General features: G+C 37.1%; 1 protein-coding gene across 1 annotated transcript; it reads left to right on the top strand.

The window, feature by feature from the left end:
• The first annotated feature begins 255 nt into the window (after positions 1-255).
• LOC150080445 (thymidine phosphorylase-like) lies at positions 256-16,350 on the top strand. The gene is made up of 8 exons (XM_090381075.1): positions 256-623; positions 2,644-2,846; positions 5,330-5,558; positions 7,869-7,987; positions 10,005-10,167; positions 12,024-12,254; positions 13,321-13,449; positions 15,876-16,350. Exons 1-8 carry the CDS (start codon positions 467-469, stop codon positions 16,046-16,048), a joined length of 1,404 nt encoding a protein of 467 aa, XP_090237201.1. The 5' UTR covers positions 256-466; the 3' UTR covers positions 16,049-16,350.
• Positions 16,351-27,828: the final 11,478 nt, after the last annotated feature.

Here is a 27,828-nt window from a genome sequence, read left to right as displayed (position 1 = left end):
CACTTTTCTGGAGGAATGGAATTAAAATTGCTTGAAAATAAAATGTCCAATAGATGAAGTGATTATTTAGTTTCAATTTTGTCACGTTTTCAAAAATGAAAGTTTCAGCTTAACTTTGCCATCATTATGCCTAGTGCTTGTTATCAGAGCGCACTTACGCGCAGGATGTGCAATTTCGAAGGAAGTCGTTGCCGTTATTGTCTCTATCAGTATCCAATCGAACGAGGCCAGAAGGATCGTGTATCAAGGGTAAAATGAAAGTAGGACAATTAGTGTTTTGCTCTTAGGGGTGGGATATGTGGCCTATCTCTCAAACTTGTTTAGTCATCACTAAAGGAGCGTCAAGAGTATTAATAAATAGCGGAAATCTTCCTGATAGTGTTATCTACTTTTTCTGTGAATGCGTCTACAAAGAAATATCAGCGTATTGTTTTAACCTTACTTAGCACTCAAAGACCGTAGCAGCATGGCGCAGTTTCGAAATATCATAGAAAAAAAGAGAGACGGCATAGAATTAAGCCCTGAAGAAATTGAACAGGCTGTCCAGTTGATTGTTCAATGCAGTAATGGACCTTCCAGTAAAAACATCAAGGACTTCAAACAAGTCAAAGAATGTCAAATCGGTAAGTCAGTTAACAATGATCGCAAATTTTAGAAAAGTAATTAAAACATTTCCTAATGAAAAGTAGATTTATCAGTTAGTTTGATTCAAAAAAAGACTCACTTTTTAGCTAAGATAATTTCAATATTATTAACAGTTTTAACTGTAATGCGACGATTTTTGAACCGTTAAATAAACTGCTATTCTCAGTCGATATGTTTAAGCGCCTGAAAACTTATTTTCAAATTTCCTCTTCTTCTTTCTCCTTTGGTATTGTGTCAAGACCTGGCATAGCCAAGTGATCAGAAGCGAGAGTGCTAGTAGCACACGCACTTTGAGTGGACCATGATTCAATTTCGCGTGACTGCTCAATACGTTCAGCAATGGTATTCTTGGTTTATTGCATTTATTGATTTACTTCTACACTCACGCTTCTGCCCACTCGGCTACGACATAATAAAAGGAGTCCCAGGACGACTGATAACAGTATGTCCATAGATATGAAATCTATAACGAGACATAAGGTTATTTTCGGAACTTTTGCTAGCTATATAGATCATTGAGATGATCTGTACAGTGACATATAGTGCAGTTTATTGAAGAACCTTCTAAAGTGACCCTCGTGAATAGCGCAGTGATTTTAAGCACCGTCCTCACATAGCAGGTGGAAAAGGCCTGAGTTCGAGTCCCGTCAATGACGCGAGAAATTTTTATAGCTTTTTTGCGCAACGTGACTGATGGAGGGCTGCATGGCATTTGGTCCATGAAACCTCAGTTTTTCATCCAGCAAACCGACTAAAGAATACATTCAACTAGAGATACAATATACTGACTTCTCACAGCCGTAGTTGCTTTGGCACTTAACATGCACCTAACACCTAACCTTCCGAAGTGATCTGTTTTTCTTTGAATTTTTACCTCCCCTTAACTGTCCCAATATCAAGATTTCTTCAACAAATACATGCTTCTACAATAAGGAGACTCATAGATGTTAGTTCTGTATCAAAAAAAAATTACAAAAAAAAAGGAGACATATCAAACTGTCATTATGCTGAGAATCTAGTTATAAAACTTCATCCCAATTACTTGGAAGGGACACAACTCCTCGTTCAAAGAAATTTGACAGTCTGATTCTAGATATGCGATTCTGTCTTTCGATGTGCACCAGGAAGAAGTGTTACTGTGAATCATGTAAGAGATCTGTTATCTTTTCTGGATTGAGCAGAGGTGAACGGTATTGGTATTGGAAACGGCTGAAAATGCCAATGGCTCTGTATCTATACAGTGCTACGTTGTGTAAAAAAACTAGTAAAAGTTCCTCCGTTGAGAGAGAGGATTCGAATCCATGCCCTATCTCCACAGTGTGGAAAAACGGTGATCATAACCACTGTGCTCTCCACCAAGGCAGCAACCATCCAGACATTGTATTGGGAAGTAATTGGCATTCTCCATATGGCCAAGAATTTTTTTTGGCTTTGTGGTATCATGTTTCTTGAAGAGTAAAAAAAAATGATCTCACAGGATTTTAGCATAATACTGATGACGAAATGAAAGAAATCATGAAACAATGGTGTCAACAGCAACCACAATACTTTTACAAACAAGGTGGTTTAAAATCATCGTGTTTCCCATCTGTACACCAGAAGTGATGTAAAGTACCTGATAAATAATTGTTGCTTTCATTTCAGTCATCCTCGTATATGAATTTGATATTGCGTGACTGTATCCTCTTCTCCATACTATTTGTTTCACAAAAAGTGATAATCAAAATTTATATTTTAAGACATTCCATTAGGTTGGCATACTGTGAAATATTGTACCTCTAAATAAGTGCCAAGGGTAAAGCACATTTAAACCTTTTAATTTAAATTTATAAAGGATCTTTAATGTTAAATACGCTTCGTCAGAAACAGAAGCCGCAGGCTTCCCGATTCTCTTTGAAATATTCGTAGATTCAGTTTTCACTTACCATATTTGAATTTTGTCTGAAAAATTCCATTCCGTCATGGATGGGTGTCTGTAACCGCTGTCTTTCTCTGTAGGTGCTCTACTTATGGCTATTTACCTTAATGGCATGAGTGATAAAGAAACCAATGTCCTCACAAAAGCCATGACAAACTCTGGACATGTTTTTCAATGGAAGCCACATATTAAGAAGCTCATAGTGGACAAGCACAGCACTGGAGGCGTTGGTGATAAAATCAGTCTTGTTCTTGTGCCCGCAGCTGCAGCATGTGGCCTGAAGGTAGGTTTGTAAAACTGTGATAATGCTGTAAGTCAATGACTATCAGAAAGCGAATTAAAAATCATAATGAAGAGATATGAGTTTACTGTTAAATAATAACAAGGAAATGTAAAAAGCAGTAAAAAATTAAACACATTAATTAAACACATTAAAGAACGGAATCATTATATGATGTAGTTAAATATTTCAGACACCGCCAGAATCATAGCAAAAAGATGTAGCTATCAACCATTTTCTTTATCCCCATATCACTAGTCTATCCCCTCTAGTTCTTCCTTAAAGTTATTCAAACAAACCACTTTCGCAACACCAGATGGAAATTTATGTTCAACAGCCAACTACCCGCTAGCTGAAGGTAAACTTAGGTACAGCTCTCCTGCAACCATCCTTCCTCAATCTGAATTTATGTTCTCCTCATCTGAGCAAAAGGAAGAATGCCATTAGAACTGACCTTACTCAATCCATTAAGCATTAAACACGTCGATTCGATCTCCTCGTAGGCGCCTGGTCTCTACACGCTGCAATTTTCAGAACTGAAGACTTTCCTGGTAAGAGCATCTCTCTGTTCTTCTCATTAATCTTGTTTCCCTTCTTTGCATCCGTTCCAAAAAACTATATCGTTCTTAAAATGAGACCTCTAGACTTTGCAGTACTCAAGCATACGATATAACCATTTCCTTATACAGCGGGATAATTACCTTTATCTCTTGCTGGTAAAATTCCTGTACAGTATATCATTGACAAAACTCCATGAGCATCCTGAGAGCGTGTCTTCACTGCTTAGAGGACTTCATGTTTGACTGCACTTCCAAAATAAAGTAACATCCATCATAGAAATCTATCAAAACGACTTCGATCTCTGGTCTTTGAATCACGGCTACTGTTGATACATTAAATAAACTTAACAATTGCAAATGTGTACAATGTAATGTCCGTAGCACCTATTCACCACTTACCACCAGCGGAACCAGGTGAACTGTGACTTTTTTGTTTCTTATTAAACGTGCCTAATCATATTTGCCGATTTAGTATTAGTAGCAGTATTAATATTAACCACATAGTGCAAGGAAGTCATGTCGAAACTGTTTCCCACATCTAGCTCATGAGTAACTGTGTCAAAATAGCTTACAAGCAAGTTAAACATGATTTTGTTCTTAAAATGCGTCCTTCAGAATGTTCCTAGATTGTCCTTCAGAATGTTCCTAGATTGTCCTTCAGAATGTTCCTAGATTGCACTCTTAATCATTTCCCTCTAAGATTTTCCCTACACTGAAATCAGACTAACTGGTCGTTACTGACTTCACTCTTAGAACTGCCTTTAAGTATTGGCGATATGTTGGCGCTTCTCCGATCCAAGGGAATCTCTCCAATCCAGTGATACCTTCATAATTAGCCGCAAATAAAATACACTCTCTGGCCGCTTCCCTCAAAAATTACTGGGTATATGCCGTTAACTCCAGGAGCCTTACTTGCTTTTAGACTCGAAAGTTTTCCTATTAAACTGTAATTCCGAAATCACTAATTTCATATGGCTCAGCCTCACTCGCACAGCCTCTCCTCAGCGTGGTGTTTCGTCAGTAAAAATCGATGGAAATATCTGTTCAATTCATCAGAAACATTAGCTGAATTATCTAAGGCTTTCTAAGACACACTCTTTACACAAGGGTCACATCTGGTTCGTTTTATTCTTTGTACTCACATAGATGAAAAACTCTTTGTCCCCATTCTTTGCTCTCTTGGCCAGTGCTTTCTCATACGCAGCCTTGGCCTCCCTAACCATAATGTGATACTGCTGCAGATCAACTTGTAGCTTTTTTTTTTTTTTTGTATGCTTCAGTAGTTTTCATCGCCCTTTAACTTTCCCATACTATCTTTTTCTGCTCTATTAGACTGGTCAGCTCCGTATTCATCCATCTCAGCATCCTCCTCGTGCTATATTTCCTTAATGGTATATATGCGTTCATGGCTTATGCGATTATTGCTTTAAAGGTATTCACCCTCACTCAGAAATCCCCACAATTAGTAGATACCATACAGCGCCTTAAACTGTCAAAGTTCCCTCTTCTGAAGTTATTGAATTCGCTCAGTTTGAAAAACAGTAGTTGTAAATTCAAAAAAATTATAATTTGGTCAGCAACAATATTTAAAAACGACCATAGCAGACATTAAAAACTTGTTGAAGTAAATAATACTCATTTATGAGAGCTTTCAGAATTTTAATTGTTTATCCCTTGTATCATTTTAAAAATTTTGATTAAGCCCCTAACCTCGTTATTTGAGCGCTTCGAAGTGCCTTTTAGTGCGCAATTAAAGTACACTCTCTGCTCACGAAGTTCATAAAACAGCGTAAGCCTAGCTCTATTAGTTTTCGAGAAAACTGCTTGTAATTGTTTACGATTCAGCCTATACACCATATATCTTTATTTTATCCCTAATAAGTTTATCAGCAATTTGTTTTTTATTTCCTATTTTTAATCGAACAGTTTCCAATGATTAGTGGCCGATCCTTGAGCCTAACGGGAGGAACACTTGACAAACTAGAATCGATACCAAATTTCAACGTGAACTCTACTAAGGAAGAAATCGTACACCGTGTAGAAGACATTGGACTGACCATCGTAGGTCAGACCGAAGAACTCGTACCAGCAGACAGGATAATGTATCACACAAGAGATATTACTAGCACCGTTGGAAGCATGCCTTTAATCATAGGTAAGAAATCAGTTGCTATCTTCACACCATTCCAATCCTTTTTTGTTTTGAAATGAAATCTTTATTTTCATGTGTCTGCGCATGTATTGATGACTTTTTGAATCCGAAGATGTACTGAGTGATTGTGAAATAATCTAGGAAAATAAACAGATTAGATTTTTTTTCGAAAAAATGGTCTGAGGTTATTGGCCTCGGGTTCACACCATACGGTCTCTCTCTCTTATCATAAAGGGAGAGAATTTCGAGACTTCCTTGAGGATTTGCCTCTGACCAAATAATATACAATTGTGAGTTTTAATAATACTGAAATTCATCTGATCACAATATCTTGCAATTCCAAATCTTCTTCCATTCTAGCAAAGAACTGTAGTGCAAAGTCTATGTTAGATTGTTGGTTATTTTCTCTTGTTTCAAGCGTTGGAACGTTAGAGAGCTGACTTGACATCTACAATATCCTGACGGGCGTTCAGTACCACTTAAAAGAAGGTCCAGTTGGTTGAAGTTTCTTTTGAGCATCGACAAATTTTGGTCATGGTATGCCACCTATATGGTTTGTCATGCATTATGTACAAATGCGTGTTCCCGGACAGATTTGCATGTTTTGAGGACTGAAAAACCATAAATAACTTACTGGTAAACTCTAATCCTTCTTCCGAGATCGGCTAACTAAGAATTCCTTGAATTCTTAATTAGCCGATCGAACATTGAAGAAATGTTCGCTCTTCACATCATTCATTTGTTTGATTTAATAATTCAAATTTAGAATTGGCACCATATTGGTACCATATGAATTTCTTGTCCCTATACTGCAGCGTGGATTTTTAAACCCATTTCAGTCAGTCAGTGTGCGGCGTCTTCCTTGACGTTTCCAGTGCAAGTGCAATCCGTACTCTCCAAATCTTTCATCGAATTATGCGTAGCTTAATTTCAACGAGGAACGGTGGAAGTTAATAATATTTGCCTAATTCTCCGACCTTTGTCCACGGAAAACCTGGTGACCTTGTTGTCAAGTGCACTACATCACTGTCTGCCACTAGTTTAAGAGGTGTGGGTTCGATGACCGTAACAATTTTTAAAATTTTTTTATGGTTTTTCCACCTGCACAACGTGCAAATACAAACCCACAAAATTAATATGAGTGAATTTTAGGGTCGTTTAAGTGATAACGTGTTTGTTTATTTATTTTTTTTTTAAATTTTGTCATTAATTCCTCACTGAATTCGGCTTTAATTTATAGTGTCACAGAATCTGGTTGCGAAAAATCAAATTGCACTGCACTTTTATCAAGATATTCCAGATTTTCAAAAGAAACTTACCTTAAAAAATGCAATTTTATAGCCATATTGAGCATGGTGGCGAAAAGACGCTCCACAGAGTTAGGAGTGGCAATAAGTAATGATCTCTGGCGACATCCATCCTCTTTTGTATAGAACAAACTGTTGTGGCTCTTCATCGGTGTGATTTAAACAGTGGTTATAATCACTGTCCTCTCTACACCGACTGGAAAAATCTGACGTTGTCTTCAATCAAGGTTCTAGTTAGCCGACGTCAAGAGGAAAGAGTAGAATTTTAGCCCGACTGAGTTTCAGGGTTTTTCAGTCCACACAGCATAGAACTGGCCTGTGAACACACACCTATACATACGTATATGAGCGACAAACAAAACCGCCTTTAAAATAATATCAATTTAAAATTGTTAATTGTAGCCAGTTTCTTCTGGAGGAGGGAAAACAATATTACATGCTATAACGTCTCAAAATTCAAAAACCTTTCTTATTCCTTAAGTGAACAACAAATTCAATGTTCCGTGTTTAAGCTCATATAGGAAAGTCTTTTACCTCTTATTAATCAACTCAATTTAATTTTAAATATAAGCTAAGAAAATGATTTTAAAATCGTATTTAATTATTTCGTTGTCTTCCTGAGCAACATATGTCCTGAGTTTGGGAAGTTTAAGTTCTCCAAGTCAAATAATTCTAAAGAATTCTTTCTAAAATTTCAAGGAATAATTAAACTTCAACCGGGAAAATTAAATAAACTGGAGTCACAGACAAGGGTATTAGTATTAGCTGAATCCATCACATAAAGATTATTTCGAAGATTGTATAGAATCAGTAAGTGAACAATGTTTATAATGCCAAACCAACTGAAAAACTGTTGACAAGTAAAGAATTGTAGGTAAAATGACAGGAAATTTTCAGGACTAAGATAACATCAATCTAATTAAAAAAAATTAATTTTCCTTGGAACACTACTTAAAACTCATTTTAAAACTTTAGTGTTATTAATTTATGGCTCATATTTTAATAGGTTCGATTCTATCGAAGAAACTGGCAGAAGGACCCAATGCATTAGTATTTGACGTAAAGGTTGGCAAAGCAGCATTTATGAAAACAAGAAAAGATGCAACAGAGTTAGCAAAAAAAATGGCAAGTGAATAAGTAAAGTTCCAAATTTCAACTGATTTTAATCATTTAATGTGTGTTCTGGTGTAAAATCGGTGTCTAAAAACCAAAATATTTCGTACTGTACTTTCTCCAAAGTAAAGAAATCAATTAAGACGTACAACTTATGTCTGATTTATCTCAAAAATAAAAAAGGACACAAATCCTTACTATCCATTATTAGCAGAGAGAATTTTTCTAAAATGCATATTTCGTTTTTAAAAGCAAGATTTGCCAGAAAGAAAGCTTCAAAAACTGTAAAAATCTTAAAGCTTCAAAAACTGTAAAAATCTTAAAGCTTAAAAATTCCTAACTCGGTGTATTTTTCAAAAAAATTGCTTACAAGCGGAATATAAGATTCTCTGCAAACTTCATCCATTAGATTGTCGTAGTAGCAGGATTTTAGGAGCATCAGTGACTACGGCCATATTGCTCCGCGTATACTGTCTGTAAATCGCGTGTGTTGTGAGGTCGATTTTCTGTTTGCTGGAAGTAAAACACGAGTTTCCGGAAGAAAATATCATGATCCTCTCGCCTGAGACCGACTAACTTAGCCACGATGTGAAAAAGGTCCAAAAAAATTCCTCACGTCGTTGATGGGACTCGAACTCAGGTTTTTTCCATTCGGAGTGGAAGAAAATCCTATCAACTGTACTCCCCACGAGGGCCATCCATCAGAAGCAAGTCGCTTTTAAATACTGATGCCGATCTTACAGATTCTTCCGAACACAAAAGCTGCAGGTTTGAAGAGTTAGTATTGGTATTAGTATCAGAATGGCTAAATAATGCAAGGAAGCGGATTTTTTCTGTATTTTCAAATAAACAAAGTTAAAAGTTAAAAAAATATTTAAATCATTCACAACCTAAATACCAAACTCTACGCCTCAACTATTGTGGCAAGAAATTTATTTCGGTGACCTACAACACCCTGCCGGAAAGTAAACTTGATGATATCTAGCCATCTGTTATTCCCTAAAATTTTGTATTTGTGACCTTTATTTCTCCTACTAGTGAAATTCCTCGTTAATTTTACTGATTCCATTCAGTGGCTTATATATCTTAATCAGGTCTAGTTGTTATGCTTTGCAGTCCGCGCCTTCCTTGTTGTTCTTTATGGACATCGATTAGCGATTAACACCCCTCGCCAGTCTGGTTGTTCTTCTTTGAACCGTTTCTAACGCTCTATGTTTTTCATCAAGTGTGGCCTCCAGACCTGAACACAATATTCTAAATGCGCTCTCACCATCGTCTTATATAAAGGGACAATGGCATCCTTTTGCGGAGGTCCTATATATCATAGAGAGGCCATCGGCCTTCCTAGTCACTCGATTACTGCTTGAAAAATATGCAGTAATCTGACTGAATCGTAACCCTTAAGTCTTTTTCGTCTGAACCACTTTTAATTCCTCTTCCTTAGCTAATAAGTAACCCCTGGATTTCTGTTCCTCGGGTGCAAAACCTTAAAATCAGAATAATTGAAACATTTAGAAACGTCGAGTTGTTTTGTGATATACAAATATTTTCTTCTCTTCTCTTGTCCGAGTTTGTCGGTCTCGGCTGATTTTCGCATGACTTTTTCCTGGAAAATTCGTGTTTTAGTCCAGCAAACCAAGCAAACCGACCACTCAATACAAATTTAATGAACTGACAACATACCCATACGTAACAGTTTTAATTGCTTTGATGCAATAACAGACAAAATTTTATACACCTCTAGTTAGTTTTATCTATCTCTAGATAAAACTAATTGTTTAGTTCCATTTTAAAATCAGTAATTATAGAACTAAGAGTTATTGTTTCGATAGAAAAATTTTAATCGATATATAATTATTATCAACTTTTATACCGATATTATATAGAAATGCGTAATACAAAAAAGTAGACATCCAGTGTGTGTGTGTGTGTGTGTGTGTGTGTTAGAGAATGAGATGGTAAAACAATACTTTGAATGCTTGAGGCGTTATTAACGATGTCTTGATAATATAATTATATCCATCTATAGGTTGAAACCTCAACCGCTAATGGTGTGAAAGCAACGGCCTTCATAACTGACATGGAAACACCCCTTGGCAAGATGATCGGGAACTCATTGGAAGTAGTAGAGACACTTCAATGCCTGAAAGGACAAGGACCAGCAGACATTCTTGAGCTTGTAGAAGCAATGGGTAATATTAGTTTGCTATTTCGATTATCAGCTTAAGACCTTTGTAATCATGTGAAACTTCAAAATTATTAAACTTTAATAATTAAGAAACAACTTCGTTATGAGTTTTTATCTTCATTACTAGGATTGGTTAGTATGGCTTTGATCGCTAAACATTAACAGATTCATTCTTGTTAGATATCTGTTAGAAAGACATGAAAATAACAGTTGTGATGTGAGATGAAGACTAATATGCATATTGCTGTACTAGATTCTTTACTTTTTCTTACAACTTAGATAAATAGCCAAACTCAGTACTTCCCCAAGAGAATGAGAAGTCTACATTTTAACTAGCATCAAGCTACTGTATACAGCTGAGTTTTTAATTCTCAGGCGAAAATCAAAATTACGAACATAACAGCTTTCCCCTCCAGCCAGTCAATTTATTCCTCTTAACATTTCCAAGATGTGTTACTGTAGAGTCCCTTTTCTGATTCAACCATTCATTAGATCCTGCCCTCCTCCCTCCCGATGTTGTGTCCTGGTACAAAAATTAAGTCTGTTTGATTGAATTCTCTCTGCCCAAATACTTTCTCGTGCTCAATCCTTAGATCCGAATCTAAATTAGTTTTTCGCAGACAAGATTTATTGGTGGCACATTCCAGAACTATTTTTCCGAACTTAATATCCTAGCATCTGTTATCCATCTGTAGTTACCAGATCTCTTTATTCTACTTCATCTTGTGAGTACAGATTCATCTTGTGAGTTTCCAGTTGCCGTATTCGCAACTGAAAACTCACAAGATGAATCGGTACCTAATAAGTTTATATATTTGTTGAGCATGAACAGTATATATTGCAAAAAATATCCCTGCTTCCCCTAATAGGTGTCAGAGGGCAAAGTTGTATAACTTTATTACTTTTTTTCATTTTAAGTACAAACTTCTCTGCTGAACGGCAGTACATGCTTAATTCAAGGTTACCATTTTAGTAGTTAAAATGTAGTTACCATTTTAGCGCTAGTTCGTATCAGTTATTATGTATTAGGTCTACAAAAGTTGTGTACCCACTGGTCAATCTGTATGTCGTGCGGACAAATAAGCCATAGCAAGCCACAAGGAAACACCCCCCCCCCCCGCGTCTTAAACTAAATAAGTACAATGCTGACTGAAGAGCTCTTTTATGAGTCCTATGCAACTGGAAGACAAGATAATTTGTGCGTCTGCATGTAAATTTATGTAACTGTATTAACAGAAGCTATTTTCTTTTTAAAATATATGATGTACCCTCAAATTGTGGTCTCAATCTCTGATATATATCAGTTGATAAATTAAAAGTCCATTGTTCTTTTATTTATCGACTGAGATTGACCTTTAGCTTTTAGGCGAAAGTTTTTATTTCAAAAGGCTTGTTCTACTGATGCGGACTTAGCTTGTCAATATTTTAACTGCAAGTTTAATTTTTTTATACTTTTAAATCTTCCACTCCATGTTATTAAACCTAACGTGGACCATTAAAATCCTGACATGGTTGGTGGATAAATATTGGAATGGCATGAGCAGAGTCCGATTTCAACCTCATGGAACGCCTCTCAGATGAATTGGAAACTCGGGTGGGAGCCTGACGAACGCGTCCAACATCGCTAACTCAACTGTTGTGAAGGGGGAATAAAAGACTATAATTGCTACAGTCTATCGTTTGTTGATGAGTGTCACAGAAGTTAAAAGGGGCTGGTGCTCTATTGAAGGGAGTGGAGGTGATCAATATGAAATCGAAAGATTCCCGAATATTTTTTGGAGGGTAGATTATGTGGATAAGAACAATCTTTTCCCTTATGTTTTTTTATTATTATTATTACCTATCTCTGATTTCTTCTAGGCGGAGAACTCTTATATCAAACTGAGCAGGTAGATACGATAACGGAAGGAGTAGAAAAGATACAAAAAGTCCTGAAAAATGGAGAAGCCTTAAAAAAATTTTACCAGATGATAGTTAGCCAAGGGGTGGAAGAAGATCTAGCTAAGAAGATTTGTTTAAGCAACTGCAATCCTCTGGATTATTTACCAAAAGCGAATCATATAACAAGTATTTCTTATGATGGAGAGGATGGTAAGAACTTTAAAATTTCTATAAGCAGATGTTAAGCGAACTACTGCGTTACTCAGATCGCGGGTTACATTCTGATCCCATCAAAAATCAATTAGGCTTGGTCTTACCATAGACAAATACCGACGGTTAAAGCTAAGATGCCAATATCTTTTTAAATCGCGTGACATCACCCAATAGGCGAATACGCTATGCATTTAAATTTTCTTTTTTAAATTTTGTAATAATTTGTAATAATAATTTTTGTTATAATGTATTAGCAATGTTCAACTTATAAAATATGCAACTACACTACTGTACGAGTACATTAATTAGTTACTATATTCATAATGTATTGCGCATGGAAAACGCAGCCTGGTTCTAGTGGCTTAGAAAACACATAATGGTCGTTATGTGTTTAAATGGAAGTTCTAACTTCCATCCACCTTTTGACTGTCCGCTTATGAAAAATACATTACTGTATTTATGGTTCGGCATACGTTCTTTAATAGAGACCACCTGCTAACTGATGAGAAGCCAGCAAGTTGGGAAACAGCTGTCCTTGGGGGCATCTCAGATTTTTAAATATATAACGGATTCGCCTTTTCAGGTAATGTGCAATTTAAAAAGATATAGCAAACTTGATCAGAATCGTGCATAACGGTATTGTATTTCTCTCTACATTGAACATAAGTGGGAGCAAAAAATCCCCATTATCGAAATCAAACCCAGTAAAGCGTAAGAATTTTATTTGAGAAAAAAAAAAAAAAAAAACTCTTACTACAAAGAGCGAAACTGGTTATAATAATAGATTACGAAAAGGCGCGTGTTCTTCTTAAAATTGAATACGAATGTTATTGCACATAATCACAATTTTATGGTCCTCATCTGTCAGAGTCGAAAAAAATACTTGTATATCACACTTGCCAAATACAAAAGACTAATAAAACAATTTATTTTAGTAACACAAATTAAAATCTAGAAAGTCTCGAACTCGGGTCATTATGAACTGTATTCTGAACATGTTTATTTATTACATATTGATTCAATTTTCAGATTGAAATTAAACAATTATTATTGCCTTGGTTAGGTCACATATGGCATATTGATGCTGAACGCTTAGCAAAAGTGTGGAAAGAAGAAATGGATTGCAGTGAAAAGTTAAACTACGGTGTTGGTTTGGAGCTAAAATTCCAGTATGGAGATTTCATCAAAAATGGTAAGAATAGGCTACCAGTCTCCTAATTTTCTTAATTTCTATAAGCTAGAAAACAGTTTTAATGATTACAATATAAAACTAATTGATTACTCTGTAAAAATTACATCTGAAATTTCCAGGAATTGTTTTTTATTATTATTATTTGTAATGCGTTGTTCTCTTTGCTAAAACTTTCAGATAGGTGTTACTAGTACTCTCAAAAGAGTTGAAAATAACTCTGTAGTTTTAACCTGGAGAAGAGTGGATTTACCTCAGATAGTATGTTGATTTTATTAGATTTTCACCGACAATTCTTAATGCTTCCATCAAAAGCAGCCTGAAAGCGACCAAATTGTTTCTGGGACCTGATCAAACCCAAATGGATGTTCAGTCTATGTGGTTTGAGATGACTACTGATAAACGAAAGATAATAGTGGGAGTACGTTGCAAATCAAACGATTGTGAGGAAAGGATGTCACTCTTACACTTCAATTGGTAGACAAGTGTCATGCTTCGTTATGGAGCTCTTTTTGTTGTTGTTGTTGTTGTTGTAGGGTTTTAGGAGCATTGGCGACTAAGGCCATATTGCTCCTTGTATAGTGTCTGTAAATTGCGTGTGTTCTGAGGTCGATTTTCTGTTTGCTGGACAAAAAACCTGAATTTTCGGGAGAAAAAACAACGATACCCTCGCCTGAGACCGACTAACTCAGCCACGTTGTGAAAAAGCCCATAAAAATTCTTCCCGTTATCGACGGGACTCGAACTCAGGTCTTTTCCACCCCGTGTGGGGAGAGCGGCGAGTCCTACCAACTGCGCTGCCCACGAGGGCATTGAACTCTTATAGACTGTAAATCGTGAGGCGTCAATATGTCAACTAGGAGCACTTATTTTAAATCAACTGAATGGTTATTATTAGGAATATCACATTTCATTCCAGCATAACAGATCAGAAAAAGTACTAGGGGCTCAAAAGGTCCTTGACCTGGTACTCATCAAGAATCCAAGCACTATCAAGGACATGACAATGATGAAATCGATAGCGGATAGTGATCGCAATATCATAAAATGTGCAGGATCCAAGGAAATTTTTATAATCGGTGGAAAGTGTGAGGACTTCAATTTCACAAGAGGGACTATAGTGGACTGAAATATTCTTTGGGCTCTCTTAACTGGACAGAACTCTACCTTGCTGGATACTAATGCTGGATTGAAATATATTGGTCATATAAATTTTATTTAAATAAATTCCCGAACAATGTTCACGAGGCGGAGAGTTTAATAAAGTTCAAATATCTGAAATTGGATGGTCACTTTTGCGGCGATGCATCACTTAGCCATTCTAATAGGAATAATCATCTAAAGGCAATGTATCGACGTTGTGCTTGGGTCAAATTTAACTCTAAAACTGAAGTATGTGATAAATTAAAAATTATCTTTTTATTTATTTATTTTATAATTTTTTTGTTATTGTGTTTTCGGAGGTATTGTCAAGTATCAAATGCAGGTGCAACTTCAAATTACAATTGCATATGTTCGTTGTTGTAAACGTTCATCATACTGCAGTGAATTAAAACCATCACGGACCACTTAGTAGTAAAGAAAAGAGAAAATTCCAATAGTTCCGTTCTAACTTCAATGATTCATGCCATGTCAGTTCACAAAGCCAACCGATATAATTATGCCACTTTTATACACAAATCCATCAATATTTATATTCATTACCATGTAATAGGGCTAAATATGTATTATTAATATTAATTATATTATTACAGGATTGAATATTACACCATTTCTTGTTATGTCTAATAAATATTAACGTTGGAAGATATGAATAATTTATACTACAGCATTCTTCTGTATTAAACTTGGTGTCTGGAAATGAGTAGTCAAGTGCACATCTGTTGGCTGATTATTATAATGTTCCAAGTCCTGCTTTGAGAAAGAGAAATTCTAAACAGGAAATAAAAATCTTAGTTTTGTTAATTAAACAAGTTATACTGGTTCATTTTATTTTTTTATGCTTTATAATTTGATCGAAGGTGAGTGTTGTCATTCCGGATGTCAATTTGCAATTTAGATGTAGTATAAGTATAGTGGAAAGCAAAGAACATTCCTCTGCCTTTTCAAACATCTTGTTTTCACTTACACTCTAGCAGATGACCAAGGATCTACTAACATCAGAATAAATTAGAAAAAAGAAACAATAAATAAAAGATACTAAAAGCATTACTGTTAAATACGATAGTTAATGCGTGCCTTTTATCTTTCAGTCTGTTAAATTGACGACTACAGTTGTTTAATATTCTGAAATCAGTCCACAATGATAATTTGAACCTGCAAATCAGAATTAAATCGGCCTTCTTTTTCTTTCATAATTCAAATAATGATGTATATCATAATGTTACATTATATTCAAGTAGTCATATGATTTACTGTTTTACTTTCAGGAGACGTCTGGATAAATGTCCACCACGATCGAGATTTCCTGAGTGGCAATCAAATGAACCATCTAAGAGAAGCAATTTCGCTGCAGGATAGCGGTACACGAAGTAAAATCTTTGACGTCATAAGAAGTCATTCAAATGAGAGTAGAAGAAAAAAAGCAGTGCATTGTACTTAGTATGTGATAATGAAGATAATCCGAGGTCAATCAACTAATACTTTTGTAATTATTGATTAACTTACATATAATTACTACGCCAGCTGTCTCACACATAAATGGATTAAGCTTCAATGTATGGCAAATAAATCCTAATCGGCTACTGATCTAACCTCTGTCACTAGTTCTGCTATGGATGTTGCATCAGTCATCTTCGTAACTTTATTAACAGTGCCAGATTATCCAATTGGCAAAATATGCAAGGGGAGTGAATTCTGTCAATATCCCTATGCAAATGGAGTGTAATGAACTCTGTACCTATACCTATAGCAAATAGAATGAATGCTATCATTGAACTAAAAAAATAAATAAAAATAGACCAGTTTCTCATTACTTTACGTACTTGAAATACAGTAATTAATACAATTTCTGATGTAATTTTTAACATCCAATTTAACCGCCACAGTTCATTGGGTCCAGAATGGAGCAGTTGCAGCAAGCCCGAAATATGTTCACTCAAAATAATCATATACTCAATATAATTATATATACATAGTGTGGTTGCCTCTTATGCATTGATATTAGGTTTCAAACAAGAAAAGTTCCGTATGAAATTACTGTATATGTTGTTTATGTGCATCTAATGGTTTCATCGGAGAGTTAATGCTGTAGGTGGTACAATGCATAAAATGGGATGGGCCATTTTACGAAGAGTTTGTGAATGTTTGTTTTGTTTGTTTGTTTTGGGGCTTTACGGCGCAAGGACAGCAAAGGCCATAATGCGCCTAGCTATGGTGATATTAAGATACATAGTTCTATCTGTATAGATGATATTCAGAATTATATCATGTTGTATAGTTTTATCTGTTTGAGGAAGTCAAATATTTTGGTCACATGTGGTGTGTCTGCTAGTAGGTCAAGTAGGTCAGAAATGCTGAGAGAGGTGTTCGCCGTTGGAAATGAGGTAAACATAGCTTGTCGCTCAGTACTGTACTTGGGACAATCAATAAGTAGATGATGGACAATGAGCTGGGTGTTACAGTTTGTACACGTTGGCGGATCAGTGGCTGCAAGCAAATAAAGATGTGTTAGGTGCGTGTGGCCTATCCTTAATCGGGCTAGTACAACTTCTTCGTGTCGGTTTTCACGTATACTAGATCTCCATGGTTTAAGACCTTTCTTTATGCCAAGTAGCTTATTGTTGACTTGATTCTGCCAGATATGTTGCCATTTTTCAAGGCATCGTTTATTTATAATGTACTTATAGTCAGATGCAGGTGTAGTGAAGGATTGGTCTATAGGATTGGTAGCAGTTTTGGCAGCTAGGTCGGCCTGTTCATTTCCAGGGATTCCAGCGTGACCAGGAATCCAACATAGCAGAACTTGTTGTTTATTCTGGTTTAATTTGGTCAGAGTGTTCCAGATCTGTTTAAGTAAGGGGTTATCATATTTTGTATTGCGTTGTATGGCTTGGATAGCACTAATGGAATCGGTATAAATAACGCTGTGCAGTTTAGTTCTTGAGAGTGTGTAGTTTAAGGCCATGTGGAGTGCACAGAGTTCTGCAGTATAGCTGCTACATTCAATGGGAAGTTTTTTGGACAAAGTGATGTTAGGAAATACTGCTGCTGCACCAACATGGTTGTCTGTTTTAGACCCATCTGTGTAGATTGGTGTGTACTGGCCGTCGTGGGTTCTCAATGCGGCAAACATTTGCAGTATGTTCTGTTGAGACAGGGTGTGTTTTCCCCAGACTGTCAATGAAAAGTTACACGGTGGTATATACATGTCCAAGGTGGGACTGTATGAGAGGCAGTGGGCTGTATTTTACTAAAGTCAATTTGCAATCGGCCTGCAATGCGGAAGAGCTATCCCGGTTGGTGGATTGATTGATGGATACGCTTGGAATAGGTTTACCCATTTAGGAGAAAAGTCCGTTCCAAGTGCGATGGTCTGGATGTCCTTTGAGTTTTGCTGCATAGTGTAGTAAAAGCATTTGTCTGCGTAGCTGAAGGGAGGTTTCTGTGCTTCAGCATATAGGCTGTGGACAGGTGATGTACGGTATGCCCCCAGTGCAAGACGAAGAGCACTGTGGTGCACAGGATCAAGCCAGCGTAAAGCGCTTTGTCTAGCAGAGCTTATAAAACAGAGAACCATAGTCTAGACGTGAACGTATTAGCGCATGGTACAATTGTAATAGTGTGTATCGGTCAGCTCCCCATGTTGTGCCTGATAGAACTCTTAAAATATTTAGCTTTTTTAGACAGGTAATCCTAAGTGTTTTTATATGTTCCAGGAAGGTGAGTTTTTGGTCAGTATCACACCAAGAAAGCGGACACTAGGGACAACTGGTATGATTTGATTTTCTAGTCGAAGTTCTGGGTGTGGATGTAGATTACGCTTCCTGCAAATGTGTATACCGACAGTCTTTTGGGTTGAGAGCGAAACCGTTGTTTTGGGCCCATTTTGCTATTTTGTTGATTGCACATTGCAGCTGTCGCTCTACCATTCGCATATTAGGCGAATGACAGGCGATACTAAAGTCATCGGCATACAGGGTAGTGGATATTGTTTGTGGCAGGTCCTGTGTTATTGAATTCATTTTTATATTAAAGAGGGTAGCACTTAGCACTGATCCTTGTGGCACTCCTTCTTCCTGTATGAACTTTGAAGATAAGTGATTGTGAAATCGAACTTGGAATGAGCGGTGTTGTAGGGAAGTTCTTATAAACTGTGGTAGGTGTCCGCGTAGTCCCCAGATCGTATAGGTTTTGCATTATACCATATCTCCAGGCAGTGTCAAACGCTTTTTCAATATCAAATAGGACCATCGCAAGATGCTCTTTGCGTACGAAGGCGTCACGGATGTTTATTTCTGTCTTAATCAAAAGGTCAAGAGTGGATCTACCTTCACGAAAGCCACATTGCACTGGATTCATAAGGTTATTTCGAGCTAGAAACCAGGATAACCGAGCGTTGATCATTTTTTCCATACCTTGCATATGCAGCTGGTGAGTGCAATAGGTCGATAATGCTGCGGATTTGAAGAATCTTTTCCAGGTTTTGGAAATGCCAAAACATAAGCATGCCGCCATTTGTCAGGAAAAGTGTTTTCTTTGAATATTCTGTTGTAGAGCAATAAAAGTGTTTTGAGTGCGGGTTCAGTAAGTTTTGCTATCATTATGTAATGTATTCCGTCCTGGCCCTGCTGCACTGAGTTTAGTGGAGGCTAGAGCATGATGTAATTCTGACATTGTAAAAGGGAGATTATATGCAGCAGTGGATGTTGATTCATAATTAATTGAGTGTTTTTCAGCTTGTGCTTTGAGTGTCTGGAATTGTGGCGAGTATGATGTCCACAGCTGATATTTCCATGAAAGATCTACTAGAGCGTTTGCAATTTCCTCTGGCTTTGTAATATCAGAGCCATTTACAGTCAGAATGGGACAGTTGACACTTGGATGTTTTGCATACATACGTTGTATTTTGGCCCAAATTGTTTGGGTTTTTGTCGTTTTTGTAATTGTGGAAGCGAAACGCCTCCATGCTTCCCTTTTGCTGGTCTGTCTAACTCGTTTTGCTTTTGCCCTTGCCTTCTAAAGCAGATAAGGTTTTCTGTTGTTGGAAACCTTCTGAAGATGTTCCATGCTCTGTTCTTCTCTCTTTTTGCGGCACTACATTCATTATTCCACCACACTTTAGAGGCGGCCGATATTTTAGTGGATCGTTTCGGAATTGCTTTGTCCGCTGCTTGCAGTATTTTGTTAGATATATGTTCTACTGCCAAGTTTATGGGTGTTTGTTGGACTTGTTTTTCTTCTAGTGTAGCCAGCTGCTTGTACGTATCCCATTCAGCTTTGGAGAATATCCATTTTGGAATTCGATAAGAAGTATGGGGAACGGTTGTATCAATGCGGCATATCACAGGGTAATGATCACTGCCCAGTGGGTTGCTGTGGATAGTCCATCCGAACAGAGGGTATATGGTTGCTGAGCATAAAGAGACATCAATAGCTGAGGTAGATCCTGTAGGAAGATGCGTATAGGTGTGCGCTCCATTATTGAGAGTTATCAGATTGTGTTGATCAAGTAATTTTTCAATAGTTTTTCCACGCTTGTCCAGGTTATGGTTTCCCCATAGCGGATGGTGACTGTTCAGGTCTCTAGGATACAGTAGGGTTTGGGAAGCTGGATCACTAGTTCTTCTAATTCAGCGTAGCTTATGTTTTGGTTAGGTGGTAAGTATAATGAGACTATGGTTAAATCAAAGTTGACATTGATTCGTGCAGCAACTGCTTCAGATTTGTCTTTAGTGGGATTGCTTTTGAGGGTATCTGGGAGTTGAATGATCAGTGCTACTCCTCCATGTGCAACGTTGTTCAGATTGTGGGCAACACGATCCTGCCGATGCATTATGTATTTCTGAAGGGAAACAATTGTATTTGGTGTTAGATTGGTTTCCTGTAGACAGAAGGCAACAGGATCATACTGCGAAAGGAGATCTCGGATGTCAGCCAAATTACTGCGATAGCCTCTACAGTTCCATTGTAAGAAAGTAAGCATTATTTTGGTTTAGTGGGGCCCCTCGATTTGTTTTCGAGGTGCAGAAGGTTTAGATCGCTCAAATTACCTTTTCCCTTCTTTGGGAAATAAGGTTTCGCTGTATCCATCTCCTCTCTCAGTAAACAGTTCTAAAATCTGTCCATCTTCGTTTGATTTATCTTCTGAATCCATGTAGTCTGTTTGGTTTGAGTCGGGAGTGGTAGACACTGTAGTATTTTGCAGTTGAGTGGCATCTGGTTGTATTGTGATCGCGTATTTATTCCTTTGCTTTGCTTGCTTTTTGTTTGGGGTGTTGGCACTGGGGACAATACTGACTTTGCCCATTCAGCTAGTGACTTTGTTGGTGGTATAGTTACCTCTGTTTGGGTAGCAATTGATACGTGATTTTTGGTTATTTTGGCATAACTTGGCTTGTTAGTATTTGGAACTGGTAAAGATTTTTTAGCTTCTTGGTAGGTTACATTATGTTCAGTTTTGTATCTCTGTATCTGTTTTTCGCGTTTCCAAAGGGGACACTCCTTCGAATACGCCGGATGGGCTTCTTTACAGTTAATGCAGTTTGGAGTTGTGTTAGTGCAGTCATTTGTAGAATGTTCAGTGGATCCACATGTGGCACAGGCAGCTGCTCCTCTGCAGACCGTCTGTGAGTGTCCAAATTTCTGGCACTTGTAGCAGCGTAATGGATTTTGTATGTATGGTTTAACTCGGCAGTTAAGGTAACCGGCTTTGATCAATGTTGGTGGTTTAGGGTTATCAAAAGTAAGGATTATATTCCGGGTAGGAACTAGTACATTATCCTTCTTCGTGAGAATTCGCCTTACATTGATGACTCCTTCTTCTCGTAATTCTTGTTTGAGTTCTTCATCTGACAAATTGATGAGGTCCCACTCAGTGATGACACCTCTTGACGTGTTCAAGGAAACATGCGGTGAAACGCTGACCGAAATTCCACCAAAGGATTGTAATTTTTGTAGTTGTTCAGATTGTCTGGCAGTGACAACTTCAACCAGTAGGTCTCCAGATCTTAATCGACGAACTGTCTTGGGAGTACCTATTAAGCTTTCTAGGCATTTTTGCACTAGGAAAGGGGAGAGTTTTCCAACTGGTTGTTCTTGAGTTGAATGTATAATCAAAAAAGGTTGGGGTTCGGATTCTGCCTACGTCAGTCTTTTGACGTTTTGCTGCGACAGAACCAGACTCCTCTTGTTCTTGCCTTGTCAGAGTTTCTTCTGTGTACCCAGTGTTTTTCTGGGTTTTATGGACTTCTTGCTCCATTTCGCCCTGGAAGGGAGACCTTTTCCCCTCCAGGTTACCAGCCCCGCCACGTGGAGGCAGGAGCAGTGCCACCTTTGTGACCAAGCGGTAGTGGGTTAGTAGTAATATGCAAAGAAAAAAGGGGAAAAAAAAGAAAGAAGGTTACTTTTCCTCCTGTTCAAGTAAAGTGATTTCTTTACTGAAGCTTATTTAATTGATTGTTAGTGTAACGCTGAAATAAAGAAGACGATTTTACTTATTCAAGAGAGCGCAATTCACTGGCAAAGACACTTGATCACAAAATCGCTTGGCACCTGGGGCCTTTGTGAATGTCACGGATATAATTTAACGCTTAAGTCAAATGATAGGATCCCGGGTTTCCTGGCAAATATCCATCAGAGTCCCCAGAACCTTAAACTGGCAGTGAACTCAATAATAATGTACAAACAGCATTTATTAGTATTTAAAGTAGGCTATTTGGATTATTTGGATTGCTAATTCATTAAAGGAAAATGGTCATATTACGAGCTTCCCAAAAGATCAAAAACTTAACAGGCTGCAATACGAAAGGTTACACTGTTGCGTTCATCCCTTCCTGAAAACCGCTGTCCAGTCTTTCCATAGTGCAATGTTCAGCTAATGCTGAGAAAGTCGAGTCACTAGACTTTGCTCTCCTCACTCTTGTTCCGCCTATCGCTTTTTCTCCTTACTATAGCAGAAGTAGATCACTTACTACACACAAAACATATAGGAATGCCAATATTTCTGGAATGCGCGTATTTTTTTATGAAATCCGCAAACACGAAAGGTATTAGAACCTGTAGTACTTAGTACTGTGCACAGATTAAAGGCTGAGAAGACAGAAGATACTTGCTGACATTAGAAGACACTTATTGATCATCAGAAGGTACTTGAATGAAATTGCTAAAACAGAACAATTATTGTGAACCTTTATCTGAAGGAGAAGAAATGGGATAGAATAGAGATGCTTTAGTAAAAGAGACCTAAGTTAGCAACGCATAGCTCGCGAGCTTCATGCAATTCACGAAGCATCATGAGCGGCTAGAAGTATTTCCTCTGATTATGTACTTCCTCCTGTAATATTTTCGGGGAAGAAAAAAAATTCCATACACTTTCAGTCAGTTCTAACTCGTCGCTTTTTCTGACCATCTCCTCATAACTATGAAATAAATCCTCAGATCGCCATGCTTAATATCATTTATGCATCATTTATCATCTAATATTCCCTTGGATTGGAAAAGTGCAAATGTATCTCCCATACATAAGGGTGGCTCTAAAAGTGAAGTGGGAAATTATCGACCTGTCAGTCTGACTTCAGTAGTAGGGAAAATCATGGAGGCATTGATCAAGGGTGGAATTCAGGATCATTTGGATCGAATTGAAATTCTTAAGGATACTCAGCATGGTTTTGTAAAGGGAAAATCATGTTTAACAAATCTGGTTCGCTATTTCGAAAGGGTCACTCACGAGCTGGATTTAGGGAATAATTTCGACATTGTTTATTTAGATTTCAGCAAAGCTTTTGACTCAGTCCCACATGAGCGGTTGCTTTATAAGCTGGAACAGGTTGGAATCACTGGGAAAATCCTTAGATGGATAGAAGGATGGCTTCAGGGCAGGAGGCAGAGGGTTGTGATAAATGGCTATTCCTCAGATTGGGTTGATGTAAGAAGTGGGGTTCCCCAAGGATCAGTATTAGGACCACTGTTGTTTTTAATTTTCATAAACGACATTGATGAAGGGATAGAGGGCGTGATGTCATGATGTTAAAATTGGTAGAGTAGTTAATGATCACTGTCAAGCTGAGCTTCTTCAGAGAGACCTAGATAGACTTCAAGAATGGTCAGAAAAATGGCAGCTGTGCTTTAATCCAACAAAGTGTAAGGTATTACACCTGGGAAACAGTAATCCCAAAATAACTTATTCACTTGGTGGAGTTCAACTAAACCCAGTACTGGAGGAAAGGGACTTGGGTGTTACGATACGGTCAGACATGAAATTCTCTGAGCATTGTAAACAGGTTGCAAGGAAGGCCCATGGTGTCCTATCGATGATCTATCGAACTTTTGCAAGTAGAGATAGGGACGTGATAATCCCATTATATAAGGCCTATGTTAGACCACACTTGGAATACTGTGTTCAAGTATGGAGACCGCACCTAAAGAAAGACATCGAGCTTCTTGAAAGGGTGCAAAGAAGGGTAACTCGCCTGGTGAGATCGGCAAAAGGGCGTCCTTATGAAGAAAGACTTCGAATATGTGGGTTGCAGAGTTTGGAAACTAGACACCTTAGAGGAGATTTGATTGAGGTGTTTAAGGCTCTGAGAGGCATCAGTAAAATGAATGAGGACAAAATTTTCAAGATTATAAATGATGCTAGAACTAGGGGACATAAATTCAAGTTACGGGGGGAAATGTTTAGATTGGATTGCAGGAAGTTCTATTTTAGCCAGCGAGTTATAAATTACTGGAATAAGTTGCCTTCATGGGTGGTAGAGGCCGACAGTTTGGGGAAATTCAAAGGTCATCTGGATAGTACTTTCGGGTAAGGGAAGCGCATAGGATGATAGGATTAATTTCCTTTTTATTTAATTTTTAATTTCATTTTATTATTTTTATTTATTTATTAATTATTATTATTTATTTATTTAATTTTTGTGTTTATCATTGTTTTGTTCGGATTTTTTTTTTTTTTTTTTTTTTTTTGGCTGGTGCAGCATAAGCCATAGGCTTTCTTGCACCATACGGCCGTTACTAATACTAATACTAATATCATCTAAACCTATTGCCTTTTATGCCCTTAAAGATAACAGTTCTACAATCTTATGAAATTTTTGCCCCCGCCAGATATACTTTGGTCAGATTCCCCTATCCTTGTTGAATAACGTATTTTCCGTTTCCATAACAACGGAGTCACCTCACGGCCCCTGCTATTTTCTGCCCCTGCTATTCTCAGGGGAAAAAAATAGCGGAGGGCTGAGTTTTGTTTGCATCCGGGCGCTTAAAAGTCTTAACCCTGAACGTTTCAATAATGATTGAAATATGACGCTTGGAAAGGACCTAACAATAAACAACCTCTATAAATAATTAAATTAATTTTATTATGTTTTTCAAAACATAATCAGTGATATTAAATAGAAAATAAGTTTATTTTATTCTATACATCTGTTAACATTTCTCGGATATTCTCCTTTTCTTTGGCTCTCCTTTTCTTGCTCTTGTGAAATGGAAAGGCCATGCACGTGTGTTACATATAGACGAAAGTAAAGTCCGCCTTCTGGTGGTTGGAACGGGAACCAGGAAGGACCTTCTTTGTGTAGCTCCCCCCCCCCCGGTTGAAAAGTGTCTAGTCTAACAACACAACAGCACTCTGCAAAACCTCACATTACGTGCATGACTAGCTTAACAGTATTCTTGCTTCACGTCAGAGTAAACAGGCGGATAAGGAGATTTCTGGTACTGCCAGGACACAAGATAAAATATATTTCTATGCTTATATTAGCGAACATTAGCTCTGACGTAGCGGAGTGGTCAAAAGAGGGACTGCAATAGAATACGCTCTTTGAGTGGGCCGTGGTTCAAGCCAGCGTGACTATACGAGTGGTCAAGCGCGAAGGTACATAAGTACACGTACTTTGTGTTCCCAGGGATCATGCCCGTGACTGCTAAATACGGTGCTGTTTCTTGTATTCTTTCGATCTTGTGAACTCCTCTGACTATGGAGTATAAACAAAAAAAATATTTTTTTAAATACGATTGACGATTGTATCCATGATTTATTGTAAACTCCTCTGATCTTGTGGTAGTGCCGAAGTGTAAACAAGGACATTTTTAATCAGAATCCTGATCCCCCCCCCCCCTAGATGCTTTCAAAACTTATCAGCTTTTAATAATAGAATTAATTTATTTAAAAAATCAGTATATTTGTGGTGCAAGTAACACAAGAATAGTACTAATCCCTAAAACAGAAATGATCTTGGGCTAGGAATGAGTTCAAATCAATTATCAAATTCCTAAACCCCTAGGTAGAAGTTTTGTTATATACAGAGGACGCTAACTAAAATATCAACACGATGGTGAATTTCAGCAACCAAATAAATATATATATATATATATTTTTTTTTTTTTTCCTAAAATAAAAGTTTCGTTTCTTTTTTCCTCAAGAAAAAGTCACGATGGAATTTGGTTGCTACATTTTGACAAATCAAAGGAGCAAACGCAACCGTCCACACTTTAGGGTGGTACGATTTCCAGACAAGGGACTTGGGTCCCTATCCTCTGCACTCATCATATATTGCTTCCTGTAATTTCTTTTTGTTTCCGAGATCAAAATTTAATCTCAAAGGGTACAGATTTAATGATTTACCGATCTAACAAAAATCGAAAAAGGTACTGCAAGAGATAACGAAACAGAGCTTCAAAAAGTGCTTCCAACAATGGCAGAATCGTTAGACAAGTTGTGTTACCTCGCAAGGATACTACTCCAAAAGGGAAGTCTGTGGAATAGCTAATAAGCGAAATATATACTGTATTTTTTTTATTACAGTCAAATTTTTGGCTAAAACCTTGAATGTGTTTTTAACCTAAACCTAATAAAAGTTAACAAATTCCTTTCGATAATTCACTATAATGACACTGTATGCTATCTTTTTTTTTTTTTTTTTTTTTTTTTATGAAACCCCCAAACACGAAAGGTATCAAAACCTATAGTACTTAGTACCGTGCATGGGTTGAAAGAGAAGTATGGGGGGGAGGGGGATGCCGGAAACTTTGCTCTAGAGACTAAACATGGGTTTCACCACTTCAAGCCTCCAATAAGCAAAGTGGTGGTATTTCACCGGTTGATGAAAGTCATCTTTTTTTTTTTTTTTTTTTATGAAAACCCCAAACACGAAAGGTATCAAAACCTATAGTACCTAGTACCGTGCATGGGTTGGAGGAGAAGTAGGGGGGGGATGCCGGAAACTTTGCTCTAGAGACTAAACATGGGTTTCACCACTTCAAGCCTCCAATAAGCAAAGCGGTGGTATTTCACCGGTTGATGAAAGTCATCTACCACCTTATCTTCAACATTGTTTCCTTAAACTCATATTCACATTGTAATTCCGACATAAAATAATGGCTACTTAATCTAATAGGCCTACGTACTTTCTCTTATCAATCATCAATTTAAAATGCTGACTATAGGGGAGGGGACTAACAAACTATGCGCTGAACGACGTCCTTTTAAAGCATCTTTCCGTAATTATTCTAGATCATCGATTGGACCTAAGGTTGTACAGCTTTAACCTTTGTACGCTTGTGCAGTACAGAACATCATAAAAATAACAAACTGCAGTTTCTATGAGTTTTATGACATTTAATAAACAAAATTATACATGCATATCATAAAATATATAAGAATATCATGAAGAACTATTTCACAGAATTAGCTATTATAGTAAAAACTAAAATAGCCAAATAGCTTTTCGATTCAACAGAAGATATCCATACAAATTCAATTAGACAGAAGATATCAATACAGATTTCAATTAAACTGAAGATATCAATACAGATTTCAATTAAAGTGAAGATATCAATACAGATTTCAATTAAAGTGAAGATATCAATACAGATTTCAATTAAAGAGAAGATATCAATACAGATTTCAATTAAACAGAAGATATCAATACAGATTTCAATTAGACAGACGATATCAACAATATTAGAAGTTAGCAACAATAAGGTTAAGAGAAATTTTCTCAACTAGTACTAATATGACTATTGGGGTAGATAGAATTATAACAGGTAGAGAAGTATTTTACGAAATACAATTTTTTGACAAAAAGTTTATCCAATCCAAAAACTTAAGTTTTTGTTTTTTTCTACAAAATTCTTTCTTTTATTTGTTTTCTATTTATTTGGTTCCATTTATCTTCGATAACAATGTCAAAATTCTTCTCGTTCTAAGCGTAAGGTTTAACA

The sequence above is a fragment of the Mastigoproctus giganteus genome, chromosome 9 (assembly GCF_048544385.1).
Source record: "Mastigoproctus giganteus isolate SK-2022 chromosome 9, ASM4854438v1, whole genome shotgun sequence".
NCBI lineage: Eukaryota > Metazoa > Arthropoda > Arachnida > Uropygi > Thelyphonidae > Mastigoproctus > Mastigoproctus giganteus.
The sequence above is the reverse complement of the archived record's forward strand: the minus strand, read 5'-3'. Positions and strand labels throughout refer to the sequence as shown.

Excerpts from the sequence above, each read along its gene's own strand:
- LOC150080445 (XM_090381075.1), top strand. The coding sequence starts at position 467 with ATGGCGCAGTTTCGAAATATCATAGAAAAAAAGAGAGACGGCATAGAA. Across the intron at positions 2,847-5,329 it reads CTGCAGCATGTGGCCTGAAG|TTTCCAATGATTAGTGGCCG; the intron begins GTAGGTTTGTAA and ends TTAATCGAACAG. Across the intron at positions 5,559-7,868 it reads AAGCATGCCTTTAATCATAG|GTTCGATTCTATCGAAGAAA; the intron begins GTAAGAAATCAG and ends ATATTTTAATAG.